General features: G+C 43.0%; 1 protein-coding gene across 1 annotated transcript in view; it reads right to left on the bottom strand.

Moving 5' to 3' along the window:
* Positions 1-10,756, bottom strand: part of WWC2 (WW and C2 domain containing 2) — a 203,847-nt gene that overhangs the window by 2,987 nt on the left and 190,104 nt on the right. The window contains exon 22 of the mRNA XM_059384357.1: positions 1,462-1,589. Within this exon, the coding sequence (XP_059240340.1) occupies positions 1,462-1,589 (128 nt within the window). The remainder of the gene's footprint in view (positions 1-1,461; positions 1,590-10,756) is intronic.

Here is a 10,756-nt window from a genome sequence, read left to right as displayed (position 1 = left end):
CCCCCCCCCCCCCCCCCCCCCCCCCCCCCCCCCCCGCCTTATCCCTTGATGGGAGCTATAAAGGAGAAGGGCGGCTCCGGTTTGCAGCGAATCGCCTACAGACCAAGACAGGCACTTCCTTCCTGGATTTCCAGCATCAGACCGTTTCTAAACCACTCGGGGGTCCGTTATGAGCGCTTCTAAGCGAGGCAGGAGAGGATGCGTAAGCCCAAAGTCCCAGGACTTCGTAGGAAAGTTCTCCAGGGACCTTGCAGAAAAACACATGATACTGGGAAAATTCTTTAAGATCAATACCAGGCCCAGGTAGGGGACCCTTGCTGAGTGATCCCATGACTCCCAAGGCGGGGGAAAGAAGAAATGTGACTGTAGCAAAGGCAGAGCTGTCCCAAATCCCAAAGCGGGGATAAGGAGAAACAACCCGAAAGGGAGAGGCTGGGAAAGATTGGGCAGAAAGGTTTCAGAGGTTAGGAGAGTATTAAAATGATAATAATAATAATAATAATAAGATCGTATAGTTGCCGAAGGCAGGAGCAGGACACCCACTTCGTGCCAGGTCTGCACATCACACACAGCGCCGCGCCAACGGTATTTCCCGGGGTGGTGCTGTCGCGCGGGCACGGGGGCGGGCACGGGGGCGGGCACGGGGGCAGCGATGAAGAAGGGAACAACAACAAAGCCTTCCTTCGAGAAACTAAGAGTCCATGTAGGCGGCGGAGGGAGTGCGGCGTCAGGAGCCAAGTGCTGGGGTGGAAAAGCTCTGAAGACTAAGGACAGGAGAGAGAGGAGAGGGAGCGGCCCGGAACCCCGGGACCCGGAACCACCGGAACCACCGCTGTCTCCGCGGTCCGCGTCCTCTCAGGCGAGGGCGGGTGCTCGTGACGTCACTACAGGCCGGAAGGAGCGCCGGAAGCGGAAGCCTCGCTGCACGCGGGGCCTCACAGCCCTGAGTGGCCATTTTTGACTCCTGATTTCAAACTTCCTCGACGAATCAGAGGAGCAGGGAACACGGAGCCCCTGATTCCAGGTGAGACAAGCAGACAGGGTGAGTGAGTGTGTGTGTGTGTGTGTGTGCGTCCCCAGTGCCGGAGGGTACCCCAGACGCCCCCTGCTCCCGGGGAGCGTCCCCGACCCCACACGGCGAGGGGGCCCAGGAGGGGCCCCAGAACGTCTGTTGAATGAGTGAACAACAAAAGCCCGGAAGATCTGTGTCTTTCTGTGTTTACTCAGGGAGATGTGCCAGCTGCTTCTCGGGGGGGTGGGGCGCACCCCGAGTTCCTAGGAGCCGGGCTTGGATCGGGTCAGGGCCACTGCCGGGGAGTCTGTAACCTCAGGAAGGAGCAGACGGAAGCATCTACGTTCACATGGTAGGAGAGGATCTGGGGACTCCTGCGCTAATGCGAACTGGCGGCATAATTCAGATGGCGAGAGGACACGCGACAGTGTCGTGGGTGGGGGGTTTACCTGAAGGACTGCACCTGCCGAGGCACCTTCCGGCTCTGCTCCCGGAGCCGGCACACGTCCTTGGAGACTTGCCGCATCAATTTCTCTGCATTCAAACCTTGCTTCTGCTCTTCTTTTGACTGTTCAGCCTGGGAAAGGAAATCAAATCACAAAACCCCAAAGAGCACTAATTAGAAAGCTCCGACGTGCTGTTAAGGCTTGAGAGCCTGGGTCCTGAGCCCAGAGTGGAGCGTGGACAGTGATGGGGGGAGGGGGGAGGGAGGGGGAGCGGGAGTGTCCCTCTCCGCTCACCACAGTCGGGTGCCCCTCTCGCGCAGCTGTGGCGCAGTCGCTGATTGCCGCAAGTTTATTTCACTGAACTTCAAAGATCTTAGTACTTGGGTAATATGTGATCCTTTTAGTACGTTTGGAAAACCAAAGAACCCCCCAAAAAAGAAATGAAAAACTACTTATGGCACTGTGACCAAGAAATAGGCCCTAACATTTCAACCTCTGATTCATCTTTTCAGACTGTTTTCTATCTTAGCCTAATTTTAAAAGCAGTTTATTGATGTACAAGTTACATACCAGGTTATCCTCTTTTACTTAGTCATATAAACTTAAGATTCCTCCAGGTATTTCCATGGCTTGATTGCTTTATTTTTTTTTTTTCTTTTTGTAGCACTGAATAATATTCCATTGTTTGCAAGTACCACAGTTTATTTATCCATCACTCACTGAAGGATATCGTGGCTACTCCCAAGTTTTGGCAGGTATAAAGAAAGATGTCATAACATCCATGTCCATAACTTTTCAACTCCTTTGAGTAAATACCAACAAGTGTGACTCCTAGATCATATGGCAAGAGTGTGTGTATTTACTTTTGTAAGAAAAATGTTAACCTAACCTGCATCTTACACTTCATGCTATCTTATATGTCAATTACATCTCAACACAGCTGGGGAAAAGAAGAATTGAAAAAAAAAAAAAAAGTCTGGGTCCATGGTTGCTGTACTATTGCATTCCCACCAGCAGTGAAGAAGAGCTCCTCCTGTGCTATGTATTTGCCAGCATTTCGTGTTGTCAGTGAAGCATCAGTGTTTGAGTTTGGCCATTCTAACAGGCGTGTGCTGGTAGCTCACTGTTGTTTCAATTTGCAATTCCCTAAGTACATATGATGTGTAGCACCTCTTCATAAGCTTCTTTACCATCTGTATATCTTTTTTGGTGAGGTGTCTGTTTAGGTGTTTGGTCTACTTTTCAGTTGGGCTGTTCATTGTCTTATTGTTGAGCTTTAAGAGTTCTTTGTATATTTTGGATAGCAGTCTTTTATCTACAGTTCTTTACAGTTTTGTATTTAGGCCTACAATCCATTTTTAGTTCATTTTTGCTAAGTGCGTAAAATCTGTGTCTAAATTTTTTTTTCTTTTGCATGTGGATGTCCAGGTGTTCCATTTTGTTGAAAAGATTCTCTTGTTCCATTGTATTTCTTTCACTCCACTGTCAAAATTCAGTTGATTCTATTTGTATGGGTCTGTTTCTGGGCTCTCTATGATCCTCTAGTGATTTATCTATTCTTTCAATACTACACTATCTTGATTACTGTTGTTTTACAGTTAAGTCCTGATGTTGGGTAGTGTCAGCCCTCCAACTTTGTCTCCTTCAATATTGTGATGGCTATCATCTGTCTTTTGTCTCTCCATATAAACTTCAGAGCCAGTTTGTCTATGTCCATGATATAATTTGCTAGGGTTTTTGACAGGGATTGCATTATCTATAGGCCAATTTGGGAAGAACTAATATTTTTTTCCTTTTTTTTAAAGTTGGTTCTGTGCCCCGTGGGGAGCTTGAACTCATGATCCTGAGATCAAGACCTGAGCTGAGATCAAGAGTTGGAATCTTAGCAAACCAAGCCACCCAGGCACCCTGGGAAGAACTAACATCTTGACATTATTAAGTCTTCCTATCCATGAACATGGACTGTCTCTCCATTTATTTAGTTCTTTGATTTTATCCATCAGGTTTTGTACTTTTCCTCATTTAAATCCTATACATATTTTGTTAGATATGTAATTATTTCATTTTGGGGGAATGCTAATTGTGTGGTGTTTTTAATTTCAAATTCCACTTGTTCTGTAGAATACAGAAAAACAGTTGACTTTTTATATATTAACCTTATATCCTGCAACCTTGCTATTGATTTTCCTGTTTTCGATGTCATTGATTTCTATTCTAATTTTTATTTCCTTTCTTCTGATTGCTTTGGATTTACTCTTTGTTTTTTAGTTTCCGAAGGCTGAAGCTTAGATTCTTGACTCTAAATCTTCCTTTCCAGTATATACATTCACTATTTATAAATTTCCCTCTAAGCACTGCTTTTGCTGCATCCCACAAAGTTTGATAAGTTGGCTTTTCATTTTCATTTAGTTCAAAATGTGTTTTCTCTTGAGATTCCTTTTTATGACCCATGTGTTATTTAAAAATGTGTTGTAAGGTCTCCAAGAACTTTGGGATTTTCCAGCTATCTGTTATTGATTCCTAGTTTTATTCCATTGTGGTCTGAAAGTAGATACTACATGATTTGTATTCTTTTATATTTTTAAGTTGTATTTTATGGCACAAAACATGGTCTCTCTTGGTGAATGTTCCATGTGACCTGGAGGAGAATGAATTCTGCTGTTGTTGGATAAAGTAGTCTATGGATGTCAGTTAATATCTAGTTAATTAACAGTGTGGTTGAATTCAGCTATGTCTTTGCTGATTTTCGGCCTTTGGGATCTGTCCATTTAGGACCAAGGGCTGTTGAAGTCTCCAACTCTAAGAGTGGATCTACCTATTTCTCCTTGTAGATATATCAGTTTTTGCCTCATATATTTTGATGCTGTGTTAATAGGTGCGTACACATTAAGGACTGCTCTCTCTTCTTGGAAAATGATTCCTTTGTCAGTAATTATGTAATGTCATTGTTTAATCATTATGTAATGTCCTTCATTATATCAGACAACTTTTATGCTCAGCTGTCTGCTCTGTCTCAGATTAATATAGCTACTCCCACTTTGTTTTGATTAGTGTTAGCATGGTATATTTTTCTGTAACCTTTTACTTTTAGTCTATATGTGTTTTATATGTAAAACGGGCTTCTTGTAGACAAACATATAGTCAGGTCTTGCCATTTATTAAACTCTGACAATCTCTTTGAATTTGCAAATTCAGATCATTAATGTTTAAAGTGATTACTGAGGGGCACCTGGCTGGCTCAGTCAGTAGAGCATGGGACTCTTAATCTTGGGGTTGTGAGTTGGAGCCCTACATTCAGTGCAGAGATTACTTAAAGTCTTTAAAAATTAGAGTGATTACTGATATGGCTGGAATGATATCTACCATACTGATAATTGTTTTCCCATTGCTCTTATTCTGTTTCTGTTTTTGCCTTCTACTCTTGTGCAGTCTTTTGTGGTTTTAATTGAGCATCCTATATTACCATTTTCTCTCCTTTCTTAGCATATCAATTATACTTTTAAAAACATTTTTAGGTGGTTGTCCAATATTTTGCAATATGCAAAACATCACAGTACTTTATGGACAGTGCAAGTACCATATAACAATAAAATATTCCTAATCTCTCCCTGTTGTTCCTTGTGTCGTTGCTGTCATTTATTTCACTTACACACAAGCATATATATGTCAAATACATAGTTGCTATTATTATTATGAATTGTTATGTTAGATTAATTAAGAGTAAGAAAAATAAATGTTTTAACTTTATCATCACTTAACTCCTTTAGTGCTCTCCCTTTCTTTATGTAGATCTTAGCTTCTGACCTATACTATTTTCCAACTCTCAGAAGAGCTTCTGTTAACATTTCTTGCTAGGCAGATCTACTGACAATAAATTCTCTCAATTTTCATTTGCCTGAGAAAGTACTTCTCCTTCAGTTCTGAGGGATAATTTTGTAGGGTACAGAATTCTCAGCTGGTGGGTTTATTTTTGTTTATTTTTGTTTTTGTTTTCCCTCTCAACACCTTAAATAGATCACTCCACTCTCCTTGCTTGCATGGCTTTGGAGAAGTCAGATGTAATTCTTCTCTTTGCTCCTGTAGAAGCTACTCTGGCCTCTTTCAAGAGTTTTCCTGTATTTTTGATTTTCTGCAGTTTGCGTGTGATGTGCCCAGGTATAGGGTATTTTGGTTTGTTTGTTTGTTTTGCATTTATCCTATGTGGTAGTCTCTGAGCTTCCTGGACCTGCCATTAATTTGGACATATCTGACATTAATTTGGACAACTTCTCAATTATTGTGCCTTTTTTTTTTTTTAAGATTTTATTTATTTGACAGGCAGCGATCACAAGTAGGCAGAGAGAGGAAGGGAAGCAGGCTCATCGCTGAGCAGAGAGCCCGATGCGGGGCTCGATCCCAGGACCCTGGGATCATGACCTGAGCAGAAGGCAGAGGCTTTAACCCACTGAGCCACCCAGGCGCCCCCTCAATCATTATGCTTTAAATATTTCTTCTGCTTTTCTCTTTCTTGTGCTGGTGTTTCCATTATGTGTAAGTACACTTTTTGTAGTTGTTCCACCGTTCTCAGATATCCTATCCCTTTTCTCCCCCCTCAGTCTTTTCTCTCTTTGATTTTCGGTTTTGAAAGTTTCTACGGACATTTCCTCAAGCTCAGAGATTCTTTCTTTAGCCATATCTAGTCTGCTAACAAGCCCATCAAAGGTATCCTTCATTTCCTTCAGTGCTTTTGATGTCTAGTATTTTTTAAAATTATTTTTTAGAATTTCCATTTTCCTTCAGCTAATATTGACCACTTATTCTTGCATGTTGTCTGCTTTTCCCATTAGAGGCCTTAGTGCATGAGTCATAATTGTTTAAATTTCTGGTCTCCTAATCCCAACATTTCTGCCATGTCTAAATCTGGTTCTAATGTTTTTTTCTGCCTCTTCTTTCAGTATGGTGATTTTATGTTGAAGCCCAAACAGACATAATGTAACAGGTGAATGGAACTCTGTAAGCAGGTCTTTAGTAATGAAGCAGAGGTGTGGGCGAACAGGAAGTCTTTTATAGTCTTATGATTAGGCCTCAGTCTTTTGGGGAGCCTGTGCCTCCAACTGAGAATTTCACAGTGTTTCTCATTCCCCCCACACCCTATTTAGGCACAACAGCCTGGCTGGAGTGGGTATTTATCTTCTCCCAAGTTGGTTAGGCTCTCAGAAAACCTTTGTAGGTTAGACTCTGGCAAAACAGTTGCTCCTGGAGGCAGCTCTTGTTAACAGAATGCTCTGGTGTATTTCAGCATGGTCTTTCCACCCCCCCCCCTTTCCCTGCTCGAAGCGCAGGAAATTTTCTTTTCTGATATTCACTAAGAGGACCTGGTAGAGCTACATGAGAATGCACAGAAGTTTTGAGGCTTCCCATGGCCAGTCCCTGGGAGTTTTCAACCCTCAGGCTTGTCTACATGGAACCTCCAGGACTCATCAATTATAGTTTAGGTTCTCCTACCCTAGCACTGGTTCCTCCAGAGTTTCTGCTCTGGTGAGTTATCATTTTCTGTGCTGCCTATTTCTCCAGTTTGGGGGGCATTGTTTTAACCTGTGATATCATTTTCCTGACAGATCTAAGAAGAGTTGTTTATTTTTAGTTTGTTCATGCTCTTTCCTTATTTTTAGAGCAGAACACTGATTTCCTTGTAGGCCAGACCAGGAAACAGAAGTCCATAACTTTTTTTCTTTTTATGTTAAGTTTGCAAGCATACAGTACATCGAGAATTTTGATGTAGTGTTCAAGGATTCATTAGTTGCATACAGCACCCAGTGCTCATCACAACACATGCCCTCCTTAATACCCACCACCCAGCTGCCCCATTCTCATCACCCCTCTCCCCTCTGAAACCCTCAGTTTGTTTCCCAGAGTCCAGAGTCTCTCACGGTTGGTCGCCCTAATTCCCCACCCACCTTCAGTTTTCCCTTCATTCCCCCATCGTCATCCTCCATTCTATTCCTTATGTTCTACATAGGAGTGAAACCATATGATAAATTATCTTTTGCTGCTTGACTTACTTCACTTAGCATAATCCCCTCCAGTTCCATCCATGTTGATGCAAATGGCAGGTACTCATCCTTTCTGATGGCGGAGCAATATTCCATTGTATCTATGATACAATGTAGTAATATTCCATTGTATCTATTCTTTATCCATTCTTATGTTGAAGGGCATCTTGGTTTCTTCCACAGTTTGGCTACTGTGGACATTGCTGCTATGAACATTGGGGTGCATGTGCTCCTTCTTTTCACTACATTTGTTTCTTTAGGGTAAATACCCAGTAGTGCAATTGCTGGATTGTAGGATAGCTCCATTTTTAACTTTTTGAGGAAACTCCATACTGTTTTCCAAAGTGGCTGTACCAGCTTACATTCCCACCAACAGTGTGAGGGGGTTCCCTTTTTTCACATCCTCATCAACATTTGTTGTTTTCTGCCTTGTTAATTTTTGCCATTAAAAAAATTGTGGCATAAGGTGGTATCCCACTGTGGTTTTGTGGCATAAGGTGGTATCCCACTGTGGTTTTGATTTGAATTTCCCTGATGGCTAATGATGTTGAAAATTCTTTCAGTGTATCTGTTAGCCATTTGTATGTCTTCTTTAGAGAAGTGTCTGCTCTTATCTTCTCTCCATTTTTTGACTTGTTTTTTTGGGGGGTGTTGAGTTTGAGAAGTTCTTTATAGGTCTTGGATGCCGGTATAACTTTTTAATAGCTTGATAACATCCTTTAATAGCTGTAGCATAATTATTTAATTAACTTTCTGGAATCATATCGTTAAATTATTTCCATCCTGTAATGTTCACTGAAGGTGGGAATTAGCATTTAACCATCTAGATAAATGCACATTTGGTTACATTAGATTTTGAGGGGACAAAAGCAGGCATGTCCTGTGTATTTTGCAAACTATCCACAATAAAGAGTATATCTGCAATCATTTATAGCTACATCTATGTCTGTATAGAATTCTGCATTTGTATTACTCTACTATCAGGGAGAAAATAATCGTAATTTTGTTTAATTCGACTTATAGCTTAAAAACACATCTAAAAGGACAGTTCCTTGGCTACCTAAGTGAACTGTGAATTGGAAATGAGGCTTAGGTATAAATGTGCTGTTACTCTTCATTCCTTCATTATTTGGAAATTATGTGACTTATCCATGATGAGGAAACCAACCTCCACAAAGGCACCAACTCCCTCTTTCAGGTAAAGCTAAGAGGCTGCTTGGTTGTTAATTTAGGGTTTTGGCTCATGGTTTGCCTTGGGGTCTGAGCTGTTTACTCGGGTCCCTAAGCTTCAGAAGGGCAATGACTGCATCTTTTTTTGTTTGTTTGTTTTTGCATCTGTTCAACATAATTTATAGAGGTTCAAGTGCACAATAAACATTTTTAAGTCTGTGGTTTGTTTTTGAAAACGGCCTCTATTTGCAGAAGCTGCTTGTGATGTGTTCTACCATGAATTATATGAAGTCAAAGGCCACACACTACCTACGTACTTAATGAAGGGAAGTGTCATCTCGAAGCAGTCTTGTCAATGCATACTTAAAAACATTAGTTATCCTCACCTGACAGAAACAGAAATCTAATTTAAGTTACTTTGAGTCGGGGAAAGAGTGAGATCTTACAAATATGTGAATTGGTTTCTGGCATTTGTTTGGGAAGCTTTTTTAAAAAAAAGGACTTCGGGGCGCCTGGGTGGCTCAGTGGGTTAAGCCGCTGCCTTCGGCTCAGGTCATGATCTCAGCGTCCTGGGATCGAGTCCCGCATCGGGCTCTCTGCTCAGCAGGGAGCCTGCTTCCTCCTCTCTCTCTGCCTGCCTCTCTGCCTACTTGTGATCTCTGTCAAATAAATAAATAAAATCTTAAAAAAAAAAAAATAAATAAATAAAATCTTTAAAAAAAATAAATAAAAAAATAAAAAAAAGGACTTCGAAGCAGAATTTTCGGTGGTGACCCAGCTTCCCTCTTCCCCTGCCCTCCTAATCCTCCCCAGGGTGCTGGGGGAACCAAGCCAGCTAAGCTCTAGGAAGCTCCCTTTGCTGGACGGACTCCAAGTCGTTGCTCTGACTCCAAGGGAAACCACCGTCCTTTTCATCCTTCCCAAGATGCACTGCGAGGGGGTTTATCCAGATCTGGGTCTGGGGCTCTTCTTGGCATGTTTACCAAGAATCAGCCGTTTTCACAATGAGACCGGTGGGCAGCATGGGAACAAGAGGTTCTTTCCAAGGCTCCCTAACCCTGACTCCCTTTTGGAAGCGGCTTGAGGGTGGGGTCTGGTCTGCCCTCCCGGTGCCGCACTCCCCAGTGCCGCCCCCTGCCGGCACCCAGTGGGAGTGCTGCGGACACAGGTTGAAAGAATGAGCGTGCGTCTATGGGAAGAACAGGTGTTTAGATGACGATCTTTTTAAATTTTATTTTTTTTTAAAGATTTCTATGTATCTATTTGACAGAAAGACAGTGAGAGAGGGAATACAAGCAGGGAGAGTGGGAGAGGGAGAAGCAGGCTTCCCGTCGAGCAGGGAGCCCAATGTGGGGCTGGATCCCAGGGCCTTGGGATCATGACCCGAACTAAAGGCAGACACTTAATGACTGAGCCACCCAGGTGCCCCCAGATGACGATCTTTTTAAGATTAATGTGCTTCAGTAACTCTCAAAAGATTTAGAACAGCCTTGGGTTTTTTCCAACGGTGACTGACTCCCAACAAAGCTCTCCAGAAGGCCAGAAAATAAAGACTGATGGATTTAGATTCAAAGTCGAGCAAACATCAGAACTTCTCTCACTTGAAAGGTGTTCAAAAGACAAACGATAGAGTGCACAAAACCATTTGTAACTCAAGTAACGGATTGGTATAGAAAGAGGCCTTTCAAAGAGGAAAAATAAGACATAACAGAGACAAGGGCCCTGGGTATGAGAGGCATCTCACAGAATAAACACAAGTGGCAAATAAACACATCTCCTCAAAGTGACACCACTGTCACCTACCAGACTGGGAACATTTAAGGGAAGTGTGGGGGACAGCACATGTCCCAATGCCTGAGCCACCGGAGGGGAGAGGACTGTGCTACTGCTGCCAGGAGGAAGGATCTAGAGTCGCACTGCCCCCCTCCCCAGGCGCGGTATGATTCTGGGCATCGGGGGAGGGGAGTTAGGGGCCAGGGAGACTCAGGTCATATGGGAAGCCCCTGCCCCGACCACTGGTCAGCCTGTCTCCTCATGGCCTCCCAAGTGCTGTGCTCCACTAACACCACACGAAATGTAGCCCTGCTTACTGGGGG

The sequence above is a fragment of the Mustela nigripes genome, chromosome 18, assembly GCF_022355385.1.
Source record: "Mustela nigripes isolate SB6536 chromosome 18, MUSNIG.SB6536, whole genome shotgun sequence".
Classification (NCBI taxonomy): domain Eukaryota; kingdom Metazoa; phylum Chordata; class Mammalia; order Carnivora; family Mustelidae; genus Mustela; species Mustela nigripes.
Note: the sequence above shows the minus strand (reverse complement) of the source record. Positions and strands in the feature narration are given on the sequence as shown.